The sequence below is a fragment of the Hyla sarda genome, chromosome 1 (genome assembly GCF_029499605.1).
Source record: "Hyla sarda isolate aHylSar1 chromosome 1, aHylSar1.hap1, whole genome shotgun sequence".
NCBI lineage: Eukaryota > Metazoa > Chordata > Amphibia > Anura > Hylidae > Hyla > Hyla sarda.
In genome coordinates, this window is record NC_079189.1 from 490,101,880 (window position 1) to 490,124,873 (window position 22,994).

Genomic DNA, 22,994 nt, shown 5'->3' on the forward strand with positions numbered 1-22,994 from the left:
TGTTAATAAACTTTAAGTATACAGTTTGAGGTATAGGATCAATTTTATTTATTTTTTATTTTTATTACTCAATGTATCTGTAAAGACCTATGCGGCAGACTACTTTCTTCCATAAAAAAAGATAACCAACCTACATCAGCTCAACATACCAACATACCGTATAAGCCCTTTGTTGGGTAAATGGAACCCTATGGATATATAAACACACTTTTTCGGGCATGTGTTTTCAAGGGGTACTCTGGTGTCCAATATGTCGCACTGCCATTCAGTCAATTACTGGTCAAGTGAGGACACCGCTGTTGTCAGCGATTAGTTTAGCTGCAGTCCAAGTCAACCCCCTACACCATAAAAAAAGGATGGCAGCAGAGGCCAGGGCAGTGATACTGGAAGTACCTGGGGAGCAGCAGGATGTAGACGGTTTTATAAAAAAAAATTGTTTATGCAGGTAGCCTGGACAGGATTATAGGGAGGGGAAAAAAAAAAGCTTTAAGGATTAGTTCACAAGTTCCTAGTGTGCACATGACCAAACCACATGCATTATTTACCATAAATGAATGCATTCTTTGCTATTTTTTCATGCGAGTCATGCTGATCGTAAAGGTTTCAAGTTTGAAAACCATGTGGCCAAACACTACATCTCAAAATCGCTGCAATTTAAAAGAAATTCACTGCACGAGCGCTGCTGCTGCGTGTGAACTGCGCACGGTGGGAAAGCAGTAACTCTTGGGGACATTCAGATGTCTCGATCACCCACCATTCCAGTACTTCAGCAATGCAGGTCTGGAATGTCAGACTTCCCATAAAAATGTACTTTGTCAAAACACTCAAGACAGGAAAAACTTCAGTTCATTTCAGGCCTCGGGCCAACATCTCAGTCAGTGAGCAGATTCAGCTTTAGAATGACACAGAAGAAGCATGAGCACATGCCCAGGATATTATCCTTCTATTCTCTATAGTGCCAAAGACTGTGCCACCACATACTCACAGAATGAAACTAAAGCAGTCAGCTTGAAAGTCGTTACCAAATTAATTTGTTCATAGTAACTTAGAAAGAAAAAAAGTTTCTTCTTTCTATTGTTTTGTGCTTATAAATCTGTATTTCATACACAATGGTAACATAGGTTTTATTCCCACTTCCATATTATAGGATTCTTATTCATTCATACGCGTATAGATTGGCTTGCATTCACAAAATGCATGTTCTGCATTAGAACAGTTTATATGTTTAACTGTTGAGTTTTTCATACAATTCTGCATCTTCCAAAAACAGAAAAAAAACATTTTTCTAAAGCCTTTGAATAGGAATGATTTAAACAAAGATGAAAAGGAAAAGAAAATGCATATTGTGCATAACATATTTGATCTGTATTTTCAGACACACGTGTGAATGAGCCCATATACAGCCAAAAAGTGAGCCAGACACAAAATTAATGAAACCATTCTTATAAATTGCTTTTACTGGCCGGCTTCCAGTACTCCGAACAGAGTTGTGCAGTGTGCACAGATCCCTCACCACTTTATACTTTTCGTGAAAGGAGGACTTTTAAGAAGAAAGAGGAAATATAGCTTAGCAACATGGAAGCCAGAAATAGTGATCTTCATTGCTCATCTGAAAGCTTGAAGTTATGTAGCCCTGCAGCTCCACTACACTTCACTTTCCATTGCAATCTGAGTCTTGTTGGCCTACATCTACAAAAAAACACACGCGAGCCAATACTGGATCTCCTCATTCTGGAAATCTAAATAACAGACTTCAAATGAATACGCCAGATCTTCATACATCATGGCTGAAGGCTATCTGTGCAGAAGCTGAGCAGAGGGGCATAGGATTTCTTCATCCTGTATCAGATTAGGCAGAAAGTTTCCAGCAGGCTAGTGGAAGAGGAATAGAATAGAAAAACCTACCTTCTTTTGGTTCATCTGACTCTGAGCTCATGGTGTCAGTGTAAGTCACTGGAGACCAGATTACAGCTGACGTGCACTCTGAGCAGCACAAGCAGTCAACTTCTCAAAAGAAGAAAAAAAAAAAAGTCAGGATGAAAAGAGGAAAGTTCGGAAAGTTTGGCCAATCACAAAAAGGCGGTAGAGAGAGAAGCCCGTCCCCTTCTCAGCCACTGTCTGGAGACCAGCAGCACCTTCACACAAGCATGTATTCGGGAGCACAGCACTACACAGTCTACACACACTGTCTTCCTGGGAGTTTGGGGAGTTTTTTTCCTTTAAGGGGTGGGGTGCCGCTTGTTACAACACGACTGGATTACAGGAAGAAGATCTACTGAGCAATGCAGTGTGTTCAGTGCTTCTTTAAAGTGGTTGTCATAGCTTTGCTCCCTAAGGCTAATAAGTCCAGCAGCAGGATTGATGTTACTTTGTGCTCAGCCCTAGAAAATGTCACAGTCAGAGATGTGTCATAAAACAACCAGGGCTGGGCTCCTAGTAACAGGGTCGAAGGGGAAGCTGCATACTGACACATAATTGTGAAAACAAACACACAGTATTAGGAGCCAGGCTCACAATTCCAAAATAAAAGCAAAGTCATGATAAAGTAGTCAGCTCTGGAGTATAATACAGGATCATTTAGGATAAGTAATGTATGTATATAGAGACCGGAATAGCAAAATAGTGAGTGCAGCTCTGGAGTATAATCCAGGATACAATTTATGATTAGTAAAGGATAAGTTATCACAACATTGTTCAGATAAAGCTGGTCGGCACTGCTATAGCCTCACAAAGTAATTTACTTCCCCAGTAATACAGTAGAATCTCCCAATAGCGGACACTCACTGGGTATAAAAAAAAAAAGTGTCCGCTATTGAGAGATTATCCCTATTGGGAAAAAGGCTAAAAAATCTTTCTAAATGACTGAATACTGCACTGTACTCACTCCAGAGTGTATTCACCTATAAAACATAATATAATTTCAACCCCATTTATACCCCGTGCCAGCTTATTCCCCGTGCCTTGTGCCAAATCCCCCCCCCCTTACCCCCTTGTGCCACATCATTTCCACTTAATCCCCCTGTGCCATTTAATTCCCCCTTTATTACCCTCTGTGTAAATTCATCCCCCTGACTCTTTATGAAGTGGCACAGGGGGTGATAAAAAGTGATGAATTTGCACAGAGGGTAATAAAGGGGGAATGAAATGGCACAAGGGGAATCAAGAGGAAATTATATGGCACAGGGGGTAATAAAGGGAGGGATGATTTGGCACAGGGAAAATAAAGTTGCACGGGGGGGGGGGGGATCAAGGAAGGATGGGGAGAATGATGTGGCCGGTAGACGTATAGAAGCAGGAGACCCCCTTACTGGGGTTTTGGTTGTACCCCTTGGTGGGGCCAGCGCATAAACCTGGTTGTCCCCTATTGGGAGTGTTTTTCCCCCCTAATGGGAGTGTTTTATCCCATATTGGGAGTGTTTTGTCCCCTATTGGGTTTGTGCGCAACCGCTATTGGGAGTGTCCTTATTCACAGGGTGCAAATACATTAAGCCTTATGAGACTCTGCCGAGGAATTAAAAACTGTCCGCTATTGGGAGGTGTCCGCTAAGGGAGATTTTACTGTATCTTCTCCCCAGGGTAGCTATATTCCATAAGACTAGAAGTGCTCTATATTTAGAAGGTTTTAAATATAGAGAACAGGAAGAACTGGCAGGAAACATAGGACAAGTTAAATATATATATATATATATATATATATATATTGGGGGAAAAACAGAAATAACTATTTATTTATGGGACAACAGAGATTTGTACAGGCAGGGAAGCTTAATAAATATTTGATCGCAATAGTCCAAAACCAACAAGTTAAGCAAAATATAACTGCTATAAAAGATGAAAAGGGACAACGGTGTACAGAAAGAGCATATATTAAAATCATATATTAAAAAATATATATTTTTTAATATATGCTTTTATTATATCGTATGCACCTTATGGACCCTGTAAATACTTGGGGTTTACCATTAGCGCATGTGGGCACTTTAAGTTGGAGTGCACCTTTATGTTTTGCTGCTATGGTTCAATAATGGTTAACCACACATAGTAAATGGTTAATTTTTGTTGTATGTTGTTACTCCCCCATTGGATGATTGTGTCTGACAATGAGGGGTTAATCTCGCTTGGTGTGTATGAATAGTGATTACTGTTCCCCTGTCCATATGCCTGATGAAGCGCTTATGCGCGAAACGCATTGCATACTGCCCACTGGGAATAAATGTTTAACTGTCCTGAGTGTTGCCTGGTCCTTCAGCACCTGAGTTCCACCCTTCTTTGGAGGTGATAAATAGAATACAACTGAAAAAATGGAAATAAAAACCAAAAGCAGGGGGGGGGGGGGGGCTTAAAAAATTTCAAGGGCAGATAAGATCGCGTTGATTAAAACGATCCTTATTCCTAAGCTCCTTTACGTGTTTGGAGCAGCAACTTGATGGTGCGAGAAACATTTGCTTAGAAAAATAATGGCAGTTTTTAATTCACTTATATGGGGCAGGAAAAGTACTTGCAGAAAGATAGAATATTTGTGCCTTCCCAGAGATTGAGGTGGACTGGCATTTCCACATATTATGAAGTACTTTTTTGGCAGCTCAATTATACTTTATTAAAGAGTAGAATTTTTTTTAAATGATCTTTAACCCCTTAAGGACCAGGCCATTTTACACCTTAGGACTAGAGCGTTTTTTGCACATCTGACCACTGTCACTTTAAACATTAATAACTCTGGAATGCTTTTAGTTATCATTCTGATTTCGAGATCATTTTTTCGTGACATATTCTACTTTAACATATTGGTAAAATTTTGTGGTAACTTGCATCCTTTCTTGGTGAAAAATCCCCAAATTTGATGAAAAATTAGAAAATTTTGCATTTTTCTAACTTTGAAGCTCTCTGCTTATAAGGAATATGGATATTCAAAATAAAAAAAATTTTAATTCACATTTCCAATATGTCTACTTTATGTTTGAATCATAAAATTTACGTGTTTTTACTTTTGGAAGACACCAGAGGGCTTCAAAGTTCAGCAGCAATTTTCCAATTTTTCACAAAATTTTCAAACTCACTATTTTTCAGGGACCTGTTCAGGTTTGAAGTGGATTTGAAGGGTCTTCATATTAGAAATACCCCACAAATGACCCCATTATAAAAAACTACACCCCCCAAAGTATTCAAAATGACATTTAGTAAGTGTTTTAACCCTTTAGGTGTTTCACAGGAATAGCAGCAAACTGAAGGAGAAAATGTTCTTGTAAACGCAATTTTAGAATTTTTATAAGGGGTAAAAGGAGAAAATGTATACTTCTATTTGTAGCCCAATTTTTCTCGAGTAAGGACATACCTCATATGTCTATGTAAATTGTTCGGCGGGCGCAGTAGAGGGATCAGAAGCGAAGGAGCGACAAGGGGATTTTGGAGAGAAAGGGTTTTTGGGGGGCATGTTGCATTTAGCAAGCCCCTATGGTGCCAGAACAGCAAAAAAAAAAAACACATGGCATACCATTTTGGAAACTAGACCCCTTGGGGAACATAACAAGGAATAAAGTGAGCCTTAATACCCTACAGGTGTTTCACGACTTTTGCATATGTAAAAAAAAATATATTTTTTTTCACTAAAATGTGTTTCCCCCAAAATTTCACATTTTTGCAAGGGTTAATAGAAAATACCCCCCAAAATTTGTAACCCCATCTCTTCTGAGTATGGAGGTACCCCATAAGTGGACCTGAAGTGCACTACGGGCGAACTACAATGCTCAGAAGAGGAGGAGCACCATTGAGCTTTTGGAAAGAGAATTCGTTTGGAATGGTAGTCAGGGGCCATGTGCATTTACAAAGCCCCCCGTGGTGCCAGAACAGTGGACCCCCCACATGTGACCCTATTTTGGAAACTACACCCCTCACAGAATTTAATAAGTGGTGCAGTGAGCATTTACACCCCACTGGCATTTGACAGATCTTTGGAACAGTGGGCTGTGCAAATGGAAAATTAAATTTTTCATTTTCACGGATCACTGTTCCAAAAATCTGTCAGACACCTGTGGGGCGTAAATGCTCACTGTACCCCTTATTACATTACATGAGGGGTGTAGTTTCCAAAATGGGGTCACATGGCGCTCCTTCTCTTCTGAGCATTGTAGTGCACCCATAGAGCACTTTACATCCACATATGGGGTATGCTCTTACTCAGAAGAAATGGGGTTACACATTTTGGGGGGCTTTTTTTATTTTACCTTGTGAAAATGAAAAATTTAGGGTGACACCAGCATTTTAGTGAAACTTTTTTTTTTCATTTTCCCATCCAACTTTAATGAAAATTTGTCAAACACCTGTGGGGTGTTCAGGCTCACTATACCCCTTGTTACGTTCCGTGAGGGGTGTCTTTTCCAAAATGTGGTCACATATGGGTATTTATTTTTTTGGGTTTATGTCAGAACCGCTGTAAAATCAGCCACCACTGTGCAAATCACCAATTTAGGCCTCAAATGTACATGGTGTGCTCTCACTCCTGAGCCTTGTTGTGTGCCCGCAGAGCATTTTACGTCCACATATGGGGTATTTCCGTACTCAGGAGAAATTGTGTTACAAATTTTTGGGGTCTTTTTTTTACTTTTACCTCTCGTGAAAATAAAAAGTAAAGGACAACACCAGCATGTTAGTGTAAAAATTTTTTTTTTTTTTTTTTTTTACACTAACAGGCTGGTGTAGACCCCAACTTTTCTTTTTCATAAGGGGTAAAAGGAAAAAAAAAAGCCCCCAAAATTAGTATTGCAATTTCACCCGAGTACGGAGATACCCCATATGTGGCCCTAAACTGTTTCCTTGAAATACGACAGGGCTCCGAAGTGAGAAAGCGCCATGCGCATTTGAGGACTAAATTAGGGATTGCACAGGGGTGGACATAGGGGTATTCTACGCCAGTGATTCCCAAACAGGGTGCCTCCAGCTGTTGCTAAACTCCCATCATGCCTGGACAAGTCAGTGGCTGTCCGGAAATACTGTGAGTTGTTGTTTTGCAACAGCTGGAGGCTCCGTTTTGGAAACACTGCCATACAATACATTTTTTTATTTTTATTGGGGGGACAGTGTAAGGGGGTGTAAATGTAGTGTTTTACCCTTTATTATGTGCTAGTGTAGTGTAGTGTAGTGTAGTGTTTGTAGGGTACATTCACACTGGCAGAGGTTTACAGTGAATTTACCGCTAGGAGTTTGCGCTGCGGCGAAAAATTTGCCGCAGCTCATACTTGAAGTAGTAAACTTACTGTAAACCCGCCAGTGTGAATGTACCCTGTACGTTCACATGGGGGGCAAACCTCCAGCTGTTTCAAAACTACAACTCCCAGCATGTACTGACAGACCGTGCATGCTGGGAGTTGAACTTTTGCAACAGCTGGAGGCACACTGGTTGGAAAACATTCAGTTAGGTTCTATTACCTAACTCAGTATTTTCCATCCAGTGTGCCTCCAGCTGTTGCAAAGCTACATCTCCCAGCATGCCTTTCGGCGATCAGTACATGTTGGGAGTTGAAGTTTTGCAACAGCTGATCGCCGAAAGGCATGCTGGGAGATGTAGTTATGCAACAGCTGGAGGTACACAACTACAACTCCCAGCATGCAGAGACAGCTGTTTGCTGTTTAGGCATGCTGGGAGTTGCAGTTTTGCAACATCTGGAGAGCTATAGTTTAGAGACCACTGCACAGTGGTCTCCAAACTGTGGACCTCCAGATGTTGCAAAACTACAACTCCCAGCATGCCCAGACAGCAAACTGCTGTGTGGGCATGCTATCAGTTGTAGTTTTGCAAGATCTGGAGGTGCACAGTATAGAGATCACTGTGCAGTGGTCTCAAACTGTAGACCTCCAGCTGTTGCAAAACTGCAACTCCCAGCATGCCTAAACAGCTCTCTGGCCATGCTGGGAGTTGTAGTTTTGCAACATCTGGAGGGTTACAGTTTAGAGACCACTATAGTGGTCTCAGACTGTAGCCCTCCAGATGTTGCTAAGTAACTCACCGGCTTCCGTCGGATCCAGGGAGCTGCGTCGCCGTCCTCTTCTTCCGCCGATCGTCGCCCGCTGCCGCCGCTGATCGTCTCCCGCTGCCGTCACTGATGGGTAAGTGGATCTTCGCCGCCGGTCCCTGTCGGTTTCCCCGTTCCTGCCCCGCCTATTGTGGGTGGGCAGAACAGGGAAACCGAAAGTAAACCCCTCCCCCCCGATCTGCTATTGGTGGTTGCGTCTAGACCATCAATAGCAGAGATAGGAGGGGGGGCACCTCTGCCACCTCACTTCTATTGCTTCAAGGGGATCGTGGGTGTCTAGGACATCCACGATCCCCTTTATTTTCCGGGTCACTATAGACTATGTGAATTCACTTGCGATTTGCGGCGATCGCCGACATATGGGGGGGGGCTAATGACCCCCCCCCCCCCCCCCCCCCCCCCGGGCACTCGCGCGGGGTGCCTACTGATACATATCAGCAGTCACCCCGGCCCGGTCCCCGCTCGGCGGGGACAGAAATTCCCACAGGCGTACAGGTACGCCCTTGGTTCTTGAGTACCAAGGAGCAAAGGCGTACCTGTACGCCCTTGGTCCTTAAGGGGTTAAAAATTCAAATGGGGATTATGACAACATTTATCTGTTATTTGTTAGATATAGCACGACTGGGAAAACACATTTTACAAATGTTTTGAGGAAGGTAGAGATGAAAACACTTCAGGAGTTAGGGTTTAATGTGGTAAAAGATGTTTGGAAGAAAGGTAAATTTATAGAATGGGGGAAAATAAAAGATAAAAGGGAAATTGGGATGGGAACTTGGTTTGAATATATAAGGATGCAAGGCACAGTTAGGAATAAAGTGTGGAAGGGACTTGTGATTAATGATACACCGGAATTTATTAGGAAAATAATAGAAAGTAGAGTAAATAGGAAAATAATGTCTAGTGTGTATTCAACATTGATTAATGCACTGAAACCAAATTTGAAACACGGTAGCACTCGGGCATGGAGGGAGGATTTGGGAATAATAGAAGAGAATCAGTAAGAGGGTATATATAAAAAGATTAACCAGATCCTGCGGAATCTATCTATCTATCTATCTATCTATATATATATATATATATATATATATATTGTGACGATCCGTCTTGGGGATTAGCTCTGGGATCGTCCTTGACCACGCCACAGGATGCGTTTCTTCTCAATAAACCAGCAAACAAACGCTTATAATGCAAATCTGGCACCTTGCCAGTTTTATTAGACAGGTTGCAGGGTAAGAAATAAACAAAAAGCAGGAACAAAACAAAATCCTAGACCGTCTGGTCACTGACTAAACAGACCAGCTTGTCCTGACTAACAACCGCTGAGCTTCCCTCAGCCGGTTAAACATATGTCCCCTGCAACCTTCTACTCACAATTCATGGCAGTCTCTTTGAGCCTCTCATAGCTCGGGCTGTGTACTCCTCAGCAGGCTCTGTCTCTTCCCTACAGCCCACATGCTGTCTCCTAGGAAGAGCCCCCATTACACTGAGTCTTCATCTCATATACACCTCCCTTCCCTCCTGCCTCATTACTTAAGAAGCAGGTGAGAGCTTCTGCAGGGTGAGCCAAGGAAATACACCCTTTCCTTGCCACACTGCCACAATATATATAAAACTCAACGTGTGTGTGTGTGAATGTATGTGTGTATGTTCCAGCATCACGTCCAAACGGCTAAAGATATTAACATGAAACTTGGCACACATGTTACTTATATGTCAACAACAAACATAGGATAGGTAATTTAACCCTTACTCACCCCCATTTGCCAGGGGCGGGGTTTATGTTTAAAGTCCCATACAAGTCAATGGGAAATATATGTTACTGCATAACTTCCAAACGGCTTGAGATATTTCGATAATACTTGGTCACATTACTTATATGCCCACTTAAAATATAGGATAGTTAATTTAACCCTTAACTACCCCCATTTGCGAGGGTCGGGGTTTTTGTTTAAAGTCCCATGCAAATCAATGGGAAATGTATGTTCCCACATAACTTCCGTACGGCTTGAGATATTTCAATAATACCTGGTACACATATTACGGGTCGGGAAAGGAGGTCGGGAAAGGAGGTCGGGAAAGGAGGTCGGGAAAGGAGGTCGGGAAAGGAGGACGGGATATGAGGACGGGATATGAGGACGGGATATGAGGACGGGATATGAGGACGGGATATGAGGACGGGATATGAGGACGGGATATGAGGACGGGAAAGGAGGACGGGAAAGGAGGACGGGAAAGGAGGACGGGAAAGGAGGACGGGAAAGGAGGACGGGAAAGGAGGACGGGATATGACAACAATATATGAGGACACAGGGGTGTGGAAATTTAATAAAAAACTACTTGTCCACGGGACTAAAATGGAGCAAAATCTACTTGTCCCTCATGACGATCCACTTGTCCGGGCCAATTTTCCCTTTTACGCTCTAATTTTTTCCCCCTCGCCCTATAATAGCCATAACTACCTACAATAAGGATACCTTTTAATTTTTCGATAACATATTCTCTGAACCAAAAAAAAATAAAAAATAAATATATATATAAATATATATATATATATATATATATATATATATATATATATATATTAAGGGAAGTGAAATTGAAATAGTAAAAGATAATTTAGCAGATGTGGTGGTTTTTTAATTGCCATTTTTTAACCCCTGTAGCTTTATTTTTTTTCCGCATACCAGGCTGTATGAGGGCTCATTTTTTGCGCCATAATCTGTTTTTTGTATCGGTACCATTTTGGTATTAATCTGACTTTTTAATCGCTGTTTAACTTTTTTTTCTGGGATATTATAAAAATTGCAAATCTGTGGTTTTTTTTTTTACATTTACCGTACGGGATACATAATGTTATATTTTAATAGGTTGTACAATTACGCACGAAGCGATACCAAATATGTTTATTTTTATTATGTTTGCATGTTTTTATATAGGAAAAGGGGGTGATTTGAACTTTTAACATGGAAGGGGTTAATGCAGCGGTCTTCAAACTGTGGCCCTCCAGATGTTGCAAAACTACAACTCCCAGCATGCCCGGACAGCCAACAGCTGTCCTGGCATGCTGGGAATTGTAGTTTTGTAACATCTGGAGGGGCACAGTTTGAAGACCACTAGGTTAATGTGTGTCTTTCAAACTTTTATTAAAACTTTTTTTAAATTTTTTTTTTTTTTTTTTTTTTTTTTACACTTTATTAGACTTATAGGTGGAATCATTAGATTCCTCATACAGTTGAATAGAGTTCTATTGAACTCTATTAATCTGTGTGCTCTGTGATCCATTGATAGAGCCTAGTCCAGCCAGGATCTATCAATGACAGAGCGGGACAGCAGGGAACAGAGGTAAGCCCTCCGGCTACCTCTATAGTGGATCCCCCTGTGATCGCGCTGTGGGGGGGGGGGGGCGATCCACCCCACTAGCCCCCCAGGGAGCATTCACATGTCCCTTTAGACGCCGCAGTCAGCTTTGACAGCGGCGATCTAAAGGGTTGATAGCCAGCGGCGGCGATCGCCGCATGCAGGCTATTAGCGGCGGCCCCCGGCTACTGAGAACAGCCGGGGGCTGCAGAGTATGGAGCAGGCAGGAATCCCGAGCCCACTCCATACATACTGCAGAGCACCGCATGCATCTCCCCGTGCAGACGTGCCTCCTCCCCTCAGCTCTCTGAAGCTACAGCTGGGGGGAGTGAAGGCATAGGACGCAGGTCTGCACGGGGAGCAAGAAGCCAAGCCCCCTCATTTCCCTCCGCACGTCTGCAGAGCAGGGGAGAGAAGACAAATAGTGTACACAGCTTCTCATCTCCCCTGCTCTGCTTCGGAGGACACAGGCTGCAGAGTATGGAGCGGGCAGGAGTCGGGAGCCCGCTCCATACAGACTGCAGATCGCCGCCGCACTTGTCAGGTCCGGCCCTGCTTGCCCGAAGCCGGGCTAAGGGCCGGACAAATTCACCTGCCCGGCGCCCAAAACTGCTAGTCCCGGGCATCGGGCGATAGGAAATCCACATCCCTGGGACAGGATATGAAGTCAAAAGCTTCCTCCTTTGTTTATTTTCCTCCCCAACAACGGGTACTCAGCTAGTAATAACCATAAAATAGTCCAATTTAATATAGTATATAGGAAAACAATTGGAGATGACAATTGCCCCCTCTCGCTCAGTAGGAATACTGGGGGATAAACTGGAGATAGAATTAAGCAGAGAAAAAAGGAAACAATTACATATTACATAGAATGCTATTCTGTGCTAGATTTATGATGGTAAAAAAATGGATTGCAATCACAAAGAGAAACAATAGTATGAGCCTGCACTGCCGTTACCATTAGCAAACAGCATAAATAGTGAACCAGCAATAGGGTCCTTTCCAGCATACATGAGACAGGTGATTCTATTAGGGCGGTGCTACACGCTAGGACCAACAGTATATGTAAACACAGACTAAAGGTAGCGGAGCGCTCACCATGTTCGTAGACAGGCAGTTCAACCGGACGCGTCCATCAGAGGCATCCGAACAGATCTAGCAGGGAGGCTGCAGATGGATCCGGGGGGAGCTCAGACGTCGGGCCACGGACCGTATCATGCCCCTAGGTGCTTCGTCAGGCCTGGCGAAGTGCCTAGGGGCGAGATATGGTCCGTGGCCCGACATCTGAGCTCCCCCCGGATCCATCTGCCGCCTCCCTGCTTGATCTGTTCGGATGAACGCGTCCGGTTGAACTGCCTGTCTACAAACATGGTGAGCGCTCCGCTACTTTTCTTCTGTGTGTACATATAAAAAATGGATTGATTTGCATCCTCCTATTAAGAGGGAATGGCTAGAAATGTTAAAAAGAGATTATACAAAGTAATCAATATGGTATTGAAGTAGAAGATTGGAGAATTTTTATTATTTTTTGGGGAGAAAAGATGGAATAAAAGGTGTATTGTGTTGTAATGAATATACTTATTGTGAGTGTATAATACTAATGTATGAATATAAAAATATTTTATAAAAAAAAAAAAAGTTTTATCAGTCCAATTCAAACATCTGGAATAGCAGAAAATGAAAGTGGCACTAACCAATGTCTCTTTTCTTCACTTTTTATTGCAGTACATCATGGAGACCGTACATACCTTCAAAGCCTTGCAGCTCCAAGCATGGACGCCAGTGTGCTCGACTTGACTGGCGACACTTATTGCGTGCTCTGTCACCAATCAAGTCGAGCACACTGGAGTCCATGCTTGGAGCTGCAAGACTTTGCATGATGTACTACAATAAAAAGTGAAGAAAAGAGAAATGACGAGTGCCTCTTTCTTTTTTTGCTATTCCAGATGTTTGCACCAGTATAAGTAATGTATGTACACAGAGACCAGACTAGTAAGTACAGCTCTGGAGAATAATGCAGGATATAACTCAGGATCAGGAAACCATAAGTAATGTATGTACACAGTGACTCCTACAGCAGAATAGTTAGTACAGCTCTGAAGTTGCACTGTCCAGGGAAAGAATGGAGCAGTTGCCCCTAGCAACCAATCAGATTTATTCTTTCATTTTTCACAGGCCTCTTTAAAAATGAAAGAAGCAATCTGATTGGTTGCTATGGGCAACTGAACCACACTCTCTCTACACAGGTTTTGATAAATCTGCCCCACTGTGCACATACATTACATATCTTTGATAGAGGATTAGATTGTAATGTATATACACAGTGGGGGGGGATTTATCATTGTATATAGAGCTGTTGTGTGTATTTTTTGTGCAAAAATATGCGCAAGTGTTTTTTTGCATCTTTTTTGCACACATTTTCTTCATCGCCTTGTCTACGGTTAAGTTTACCATAGAGCATTTTCTACTGTAGAATCAAATTTACTAACTGCGGGGTTTTTTTGTGCAAAAAAAATGCGCAAACGCCATTTTCTTGAGCAAATATACACCACCTCGGAGGACACGTACCAAAGTGTCTATTTTGGCATAGTAAGGACTGCTACTCCCATCATGGACAGACTCTGCCCATGATGGGAGTTGTAGCCCAGGGGCTGAGGTGCAAATCCAACCGGGTCATTCTGCAGAGACGCGCATTTATTAATTATACAAGCCGGCGGTACATGCGGCTACACTGCGCTGCACGCCGCTCCTGTATACACTGTCATAGTTCATAATCGCCGCCGCTGGGAGAGGTGAGCTCTGATTGGTAAATAGCTATTCACCAATCAGAGCTCCCCTCTCCCGGCGGGGACTATGAATTATAAGAGCTGTACATAGGAGCCGGCGTAAGGTGAGGTAGAGAAGAAGTGCACGGTAGAGTGAGGGGGGGGGGGGGGCGTTTCTATATTTGCACAAGATTTATCAAAGGAGTGCACACAAATAATGATAAATCTCCCCCAGTGACTCCACAACAGCAGAGTAGTTATTGCAGCCCTGGGAGTATAATACAGGATGATCTCTCACTGGCCCCCTCCCAGCTGCTCCGCTCTGGCACCCTCGCTGGTCCTTTAGCCACAGTCTTCTATCCTGCTGAACTTTCCCCCACATGTACTGGTCATGTTCTTACCTTCAGCATGCAGCAGATACTATGTGTTGTATTTGGAGATCTCTGCTTCTCAGTCACTGCCTTACCGGGATCTGCTCTGTATGTGCTAGATGGTCGCTAGGTTGGGAACTAAAGTTCTAGAAGTACACCTCCAATAGCATAATATGGGCCCCATGCTAAAAATGTAAAAAAAATAAATAAAAAAGTAGATTTATTGGTGCAGCGGTCCCATTGATGGGCCAGATACCGTGGCCGGACCCCGAAATCAGACATCTTATCCCCTACAAGAAAAGACACACAAATCACCTCCCACAACCACAAGGGAGGGACATGCTTCCTTCCCCCGAGAGGATTTTTAACACTGAGCTAATGAAAAGAGGGATTTTTTCAAAATATATATTGGTGATGGACTCCTGTTCGGGACCCCTCTACATTGGCCAGAGCGGAATGCCACTTTTGACCCACATTTACTATGGTCGCTGTTCCAGAATTTTGGCTCTTGCTGCACCAGAACAGTGTTGTTGTTACGATTCGGCAGGCTGGATGTGGATCCTCTGTGTCAGTGATGGATTGGCGTGGACCGTGTCGGTGGACCGGTTCTAAGTTGCTACTGGTTTTCACCAGAGCCCGCCGCAAAGCGGGATGGTCTTGCTGCGGCGGTAGCAACCAGGTTGTATCCACCGGCAACGGCTCAACCTCGCTGACTGCTGAGAAGGCGTGGGACAGAAGGACTAGACAGAGGCAAGGTCAGACGTAGCAGAAGGTCGGGGCAGGCGGCAAGGTTCGTAGTCAATGTGGATAGCAGAAGATCTGGAACACAGGCTTTGGACAACACTAAACTCTTTCACTGGCACAAGGCAACAAGATCCGGCAAGGAAGTGCAGGGGAAGTGAGGTAATATAGACAGGGAGCAGGTGGAAGCTAATTAGGCAGATTGGGCCAGGCACCAATCATTGGTGCACTGGCCCTTTAAATCTTAGAGAGCTGGCGTGCGCGCGCCCAAGAGAGCGGAGCCGCGCGCCAGAACATGACAGCCAGGGACCGGGACGGGTAAGTGACATGGGATGCGATTCGCGAGCGGGCGCGTCCCGCTATGCGAATCGCATCCCCGCCGGCAATGTCAGTGCAGTGCTCCCGGTCAGCAGGTCTGACCGGGGCGATGCAGAGAGAGAGACGCTGCGAGCGCTCCGGGGAGGAGCAGGGACCCGGAGCGCTCGGCGTAACAGTTGTGGACAGCAATTACAAAACACATTTCACAATGCACGAAAGTGAATAGTCAAAACGGGTCTCACTCCACAAAGAGGCACTGCTGATTGGAAAAGGGGAGTGGCTTTGTCAAAAAGGGGTCACGGCTTAAAATGCACCCAAATTTTGGCATAAAGTAAACCAAATAATCGTTGAGCAAAACGAATCCTAGGTATTCTAAAGATGTACCCAATTTCTCAAACAGCATCAGCTAGCCCAATTCTAGAGTAGTTTGCATTAAACGGGCACTGTCTCCAAACATATATTTTTAAAAACAATAGAGACATAATATAAGTATTTCATAACTTTTTTTCCCACAGTTTCACTTAGAAAAATGCTCCTATAAAAGTGGCCACTAGGGGGTCCTCAAAATTCCCATGCCTGTCACCATGGTCTAATCGACTGTAGCAACTGGGCAACTGCTACGTCGGCGGAATACAGTAAGTGTGGGGGGGGGGGGGGGGGGGGGTTGTGCACTTCCTGTGTGAAGATCACCGAACACACAGAGGGCAGGGGAGAGCAGGGCAGTGTGTGAGCTGCTGTGATTGGCTGAGAGGAGGCCACACCCACACATACCTTCCTAGCTCTCAGCAGCTCAGAGGGAGAGAGAAGGAGAATGCTTCAGTGAACAGCTCCTTCCCCAGCATAGAGCAGAAGCAGCACAAGCAAGTGGGACACAGCATGCTCTACCTTATACAGCAACATGTACCACAGTAGTAAGATGACATGGGGATGGGGTTTGTTATGGTGTCACCCCAGTAGTAAGCCTGAGAAAGCTGGATGACGTACATGCTGGCAGCCATAATGCTTTTCATTCAGCTTTACTACATAATGTATAAGGCAGACAGCAGGCAAACTCCAGTAATCCTTCTCTCTCTTTGTGTAAAATGTGCAGCATAAAACCAGAGAGGTAAGGGTTACAGAGCAGCCTGCAATGATTGTGTGACTGTCCAGAGAGGAAACGGTTACAGAGCAGAGTACAGTGATTGGCTGACTGCCAGGTTCACTGGGATTCAGTGACACACAGTGAGGGAGGAAGCTGAGTCATGTATAGTGAGGGCAAGAGAGGGACACGCCCCCTGCCATTGAGAAGATGAAAATCCAGTGCAACTGATATAATCTTATTTTAACCCCTCAAGGACTAAGGGTTTTTCCGTTTTAACAATTTTGTTTTTTCCTCCTCACCTTTTAAAAATCGTAATCCTTTCAATTTTGCACCTACGCATCTACTTTGTAATGACATCAGTCATTTTACCCAAAAACCTACGGCGAAACAAAAGAAAAAAAAAATCATTGTGAGATAAAATTGAAAAAAAAAAAAAAAAGACATTTTGTAAATTTTCAGGTCTTCCATTTCTGCGCAGTGCAGTTTTAGGCAAAAATTACACCTTCTATTTATTCTATAGGTCCATACACTTAAAATGATACCCTACGTATATAGGTTTGATTTGGTCTTACTTCTGGAAAAAAAAAATCATAACTTCATGAACGAAAATTTATACGTTTAAAAATGAACTCTTCTGACTGCCTAGAACTTTTTTTATTTTTCCGCATATAGGGATGCAGGACTAATTTTTTTGTGCCGCCGTGATCCAAAGTTTTTATCTGCATCATTTTTGTTTTGATCAGACTTTTTGATCACTTTTTATTCATTTTTTAAGGTATAAAAAGTGACCAAAAATCACACAATTTAGGATTTTTTTTTTTACGTGTACCCCATTGACCGTGCGGTTTAATTAACAATATATTTTTACAGTTCAGACATTAACGAACGCAGCGATACCACATATGTTTATATTTATTTACATCGTTCTTGTTTGTTTTTTTAAATGGAAAAGGGGGGTGATTCAAACTTATTAGGGAAGGGATTAACTCACATTAACTATTTTTTTACCCCCCTTTTTTTTTTTGCAATGTTATAGCCCCCCATAGGGGACTATAACATGAACATTGATTGCCCACACTGATCAATGCTACGCCATAGCATTGCATTGATCCGTGTTATCGGCGGTCGACTGCTCAATCCTGGATCCTGGATCTCAGGCTTGGAGCAAACAATCGTCGATTGGACTCCGGGGAGGCAGGTAAGGGACCCTCCTCGCGCATCCTAGCTGATCGGGACACTGCAGTTTCACCTCGGTGGTCCCGATCAGTCCGACTGAGCTGCCGGTAAGGTTTTGCTTCCCCTTTAGATGCGGCAATCAACTTTGATCGCCGCGTCTGAAGGGTTAATACTGGGCATCACCGCAATCTGTGATGTCCAGTATTAGCCGCGGGTCCCGGCTGTTGATAGCTGCCAAGACCGACCCAACATGATGTGGGGTCACCACGTGACCCTGCGTTATATCGCGGGAGCCGGCGCAGGACGTAAATATACGTCCTGCGTCGTTAAGGAGTTAAAAGAAATGCAGAAGCTAGACGCATAAAAGTTATATGTACATGATCAGGATTAGTTCCTGAGTAACATATAAACTTTTTTTTTGTGGGATATGAAAGGTATGCTTTAAGCATTAGACAATATTGGCCCCCACAATGTCCATCACAGATCTGACCTGTCCGAGTTGAATTCCTGGAATGTAATTTTATATTTCTCCTGCAGGGAAAACCTATGGGCATCTGGAGCTTTCATTAACAAAAACATCAGATTTTTTTTTTTTTTTTTATTATTGTCAAGATACTTCACATTAATGTAATTGCTGTTTGCTGTTCTTTCAATTCAAATACTAAAGAAGTGTATGACAGTTTCACAGTACAATGACAAAGGTTTATAATAAATAGGGAAGATGTGACCGTAGAGTATGAATAGCTTAGGTAAACTAAAATATATTTTATAATGATGCAACTTTTATATTTGCATAAAGATCACAACAAAATGATATATTTTTGATACAAGTTATAAAGTGGAAAGAGTTACACCAACTAGTTAAAGACGATTCACCAAGACTTCCAGCACAGGCTACATATCTGTACAAAGTGAGTCATGGAAGAAGAATTCAGGTGATTTAGGGAATTGATAAAGCAAACAATGAGAAAAAAAAATACAGAAAAGTGGATAATCCAAGGAAAATTTTAAATGCCAAATGTAGCAGTATAAAAACAGGAGACAGTAAAGAACCAAACGGAATCTGGCAATACTGAAAATAGTCAACAAACTGCTAATGTTCACCAATGAGAATCTTCTCTTCTTTCTTCCTGAAGGCACTATGGAGCCGTTCTGCTACTTAAAGAGTACTAGTTATGATCTTGTTACATTTTATAATCCTCCCAGTCCCCTGCCCCCACCATGATAAACCACCCCCTGCCTTTATTTTTATAACTTTTTTTGTTTTTTAACTTGATATTGCTCTGTATTTGCTGCTTAGTCTCAGTCAGATTCACAGACTGGGAAGGGGCATTCCCCAGCAAGTGTGTTACATTCTGTTACACACAGCCCAGAGCAGTTTAGTGTAAAATGAGCTATGACTGGCTAAGGCTGCAGCCCCTTCCCCCCGCCCCCTCAGCACTCCAGACTGCATTTCATGATTTTGGACTTCTGCCAGGCCAGCAGGAGTCCAAACTCTGTGCAATAGGTGGGGGGAAATGTGCTATGGACAAGTAGGGAGACACCTAGTGGCAGCTTTTTTAAATTCAAATAAAACAGAAAACTTCAAAAGCAAAGTACATTAGAATTTTTTTTTTACCATAAGGAGTGCAGGAGTGCCCATTTAAAAAGGACATAAGAGTATTCCTTAGAATATGGTAGATGTTTATACATACTCATATTCTCCATGATATTACAATTCTGGAGCATGTTTCTAGGAACAATAACACAGGCTGACATGTCTTCTTTAGATGCAGGAGGTGCCGATGCTACATCTACCACAGCAGTGACCCTATATTGTGGTACTTGTGACCGTCTGCAGGCATCCTCCATTGTATGCATATTATGCTGGGGATCGCGCATAACAACGGACCACAAGTGCAGGACCTCCACCCCAGCGTGGGTGCACAACTGCACTTAGGGCTGAGTATCTCCTGCCATTTCAGACCACGTCAATGTAAGGGGAATCTTTGAATCACCAGTTGTAAGGCCAATAAAGAGAGTAAGGGCCTTGACTACAAACACATATTTATCAGTCTCTGTTTCTCAACATTACAGGAGACCACACAGTCTAAGGAAGGTTCCCAACTAGTGTAGCTTCCTGCATGCCTGGACAGGTTTTGGCTGTCCAGGCATGCTGGGAGCTGTAGTTCTGCAACAGCTGTAGGCCCACTGGATGGGAACCATATTCACAAGCAGCACGTTCACAAAAATTATTTCGCAGAAGAGTTCCATTGGTTTCAATGGGATTCTGCTGCTCTGTGCACATGGCAGAATTTCTGCCGCAGAAACATCTGGCACGGAAATTCAAAGTTCTGCCTCTGCAGAAAGAATGGAAATGTCAATTCCTTTTGCAGAATCTGTTATTAAGTGCATTGTCGTGTACAGGGATGGCACATTTCCGTGGGTTCTAGCGCTGACCTTGTATGGGAGGTTTCCTTCCAGACATTCCACAAAAAGGGTACATTCACACGGCAGATCTGCAGCAGATTTCCTTGCTACCCATTGACTGTGGTCTGCTGCAGATTTTCTGCTGCAAAAAATACACTGTGGCTTGCAGCTGGAAATGTTGTAAACCCGCCCAATTGAAAGTGCCCTAAAAGTGGTCATATTCGAAGATGGCCAAAACCTGGTATGTGTGGCTACTAAAGAATCTCCCATAGTGGCCTGTTTCCTGCACCTTGATCACTTAGCAGCCGAGTGCTTCCCCCCAATGTTGAAGGCATGGAGTTGTATCCTGTCTTGCATAGGAACCAGTTCCATTTCTACCCAGAAATGAATATAGACCACTACTGTATGGCAGCATATGCAAGTGGCTGTGTTACAATGACAGTGTTGTGTGTTCCTCCTGCAATAGTCTCTTGTAAGTAAAGATCCTGCAGGAAGCTAGCAGACGGCGCAGTGTCGAGTGGTCCTGCTGTGATTGATAACAAAGGCCCCATTCACATCACATTTTGGGTCTCCATCACCAGTATACCTCGGGATACCGGCAAAGAAAAAAAAAAAAGGTATTCTGATTTATACCGCAGCATATATGTGTTACAGCTATATCAGCTTACCAAACCAAGCAAATAGTCTTTACCGTTATTTTTGGAGCGTTTCATAAAGATATATGCTTTGCTTGTGGAGTACAAGTTTTATTTGTTTTTAATTGGCGCATCTCACTGTGCGTACACTGCATTCATATTTCCTATGAGATCAAGACATGTTTTATGCCTTACTCAACAAGGGGTTTCAAGGACAGGGGTGTGGCTTTAAAATACACCAAATTGTGTACAATATTGGTACTAAGTAAGCTAAAAAGTTTGAAAAGTCTATAGCCCCAAATATAAAAAATAGCATGAGCCTCTGAGAACATTTTGGAGCGTCTACCAATTATTAGAGAATCTGCCCCACTGTGTGTCTGCATTATGAATGTAATATGTCAATGATGCTGAAGAAAGAAGGAACACTAGTCCCTAGCCTTGGAGAGGGAAGACTGTCTGGTTAAGTTTCTAGATTTTGAGCTAACACAGGACCATGAGTGGTAGAGAAACACTCTGTTAAAAAACCATTAGGATTCTCCTCAACTATTAAGTCTTAAGCTGTATTCACACAAGGATAATACAGGTGATAATGTGACCAAAAATGTGCCCGTATCATGCACATGTAGATCCAGCATTACGGGGAAATCAAACTGAAGAAATTACACAGTAAATCTGTGTAGCGGGCATCTAGGAGTTAAATCACAAGATCATAATCATTATGCTGATTCAAGAAATTCAAGCCCCCCCCCCCCGCAGCATTTCTATATATATATATATATATATATATATATATATATATATATATATATATATATATATATGGCCCCCACAGCGCACTCTGTCAAAAGGATTGTCTCAGCAGCGCATCGGGCCAGCGCAATGCCACCCACTTCCCAGGCTGGCCCGATGCACTGCGAATAGAATCATTTTGACACATTGCGGTATGGGGACAATATGTATTCAGAAGCGCTGCGGGGGGCAAGTGTATATATAGCACTGTGGGGGGCCAGTATGTATAGCACTGCGGGGGGCCAGTATATATATAGCACTGCGGGGGGGGGGGGGGCAGTATATAGAAGTGCTGCCGGGGGGGTAAGACATAGTGCTGTGTGTCTTGCCACCCCCGCTGCGCTATATATATCTTGCCCCCGCAGTGCTTCTATTTACATATGGCCCCCGCAGCGCTGTGTGTCAAAAGGAAGAACGGCTTTAAAAACCCTGATGGGAGCCCTAAATGGCCACTCTGTGCCAGCCACTCAGGGCTCCCGGCAGAGGATTTGAAAGTGAAAGTACAACACACAGCATATACATTGCACGGGAGCGGAGCTTGATGCCTGCTCTCCTGGTTAATAGCTTTTGATCGCATTGGGTCTCAGAAGTGAGCCCAGGTGCGATCTGTTCCTCAGCCCTTTGCATCAGTTTGCATCCCTTAGTAGTATGGTCCGTTAGTAAAGCATTGATGGGAGAATAGCGGGACGGGGGACAACGGCCGTGAGAAACCTAGCCTTAGGCATACATATGATGCTAAGCAAGGAACGTTCAAAGCTCCTATCAAAGGTGTTTTGCCACTATGGACAATTATCCCCTTTACAAATTTAGACCAGAGAATAATACTCTAGGGCAGGGGTGGGGCACGTCCTACGTGCAAGCTACATATGTGGGAGCATGGGCCAGGGGCATACTTCCCCCAGACTGACTGACGCAAACCTGAAAAAGCAGTTGCAAGTAGCAACATCATACATACAAACTATCAACATCACACACCTCAGCAAAGAGAAGCAGTTCAAGCCATCACATTAGTTAATTGAATGTTCACCAAATAACGTGGCTCATTTTTAAGTTTATCATTTTGTATGGCTCATGAATGGTTTTATAAATATCCAAAGGGCCCTTGGCAGAAAAAAGGTTTCCCACCCCTCCTCTAGGCCAGGGCAACTGTCCTGCAAACCATGCATTTAAGTCTCTTCATGCTCAATGTGACAACATCACTAGCATTTACATAATACTAACAATGGTTCACGTGATTTCTCACAATACCTCTTTTTGGGATTCCTTAAGAAGCTTATGTTAAAGATGATTTGTGTCTTATAAATGACAGTACGGATGCATTGAAT

At 43.2% G+C, this 22,994-nt stretch overlaps 1 protein-coding gene across 6 annotated transcripts in view; it reads right to left on the reverse strand.

Annotated features, from left to right (window-relative positions):
- Window positions 1-22,994, reverse strand: part of TNFAIP8 (TNF alpha induced protein 8) — a 162,931-nt gene that overhangs the window by 43,513 nt on the left and 96,424 nt on the right. Inside the window, exon 1 of one of the 6 annotated variants that reach the window (XM_056537372.1) lies at window positions 1,906-2,211. The exons of the other annotated variants lie outside the window; for them this stretch is intronic. Coding sequence (XP_056393347.1) covers window positions 1,906-1,936 — 31 coding nt within the window. The 5' untranslated portion in view covers window positions 1,937-2,211. Of the gene's footprint in view, window positions 1-1,905; window positions 2,212-22,994 lie in introns of those variants that run through there. 6 annotated transcript variants of the gene reach the window in all.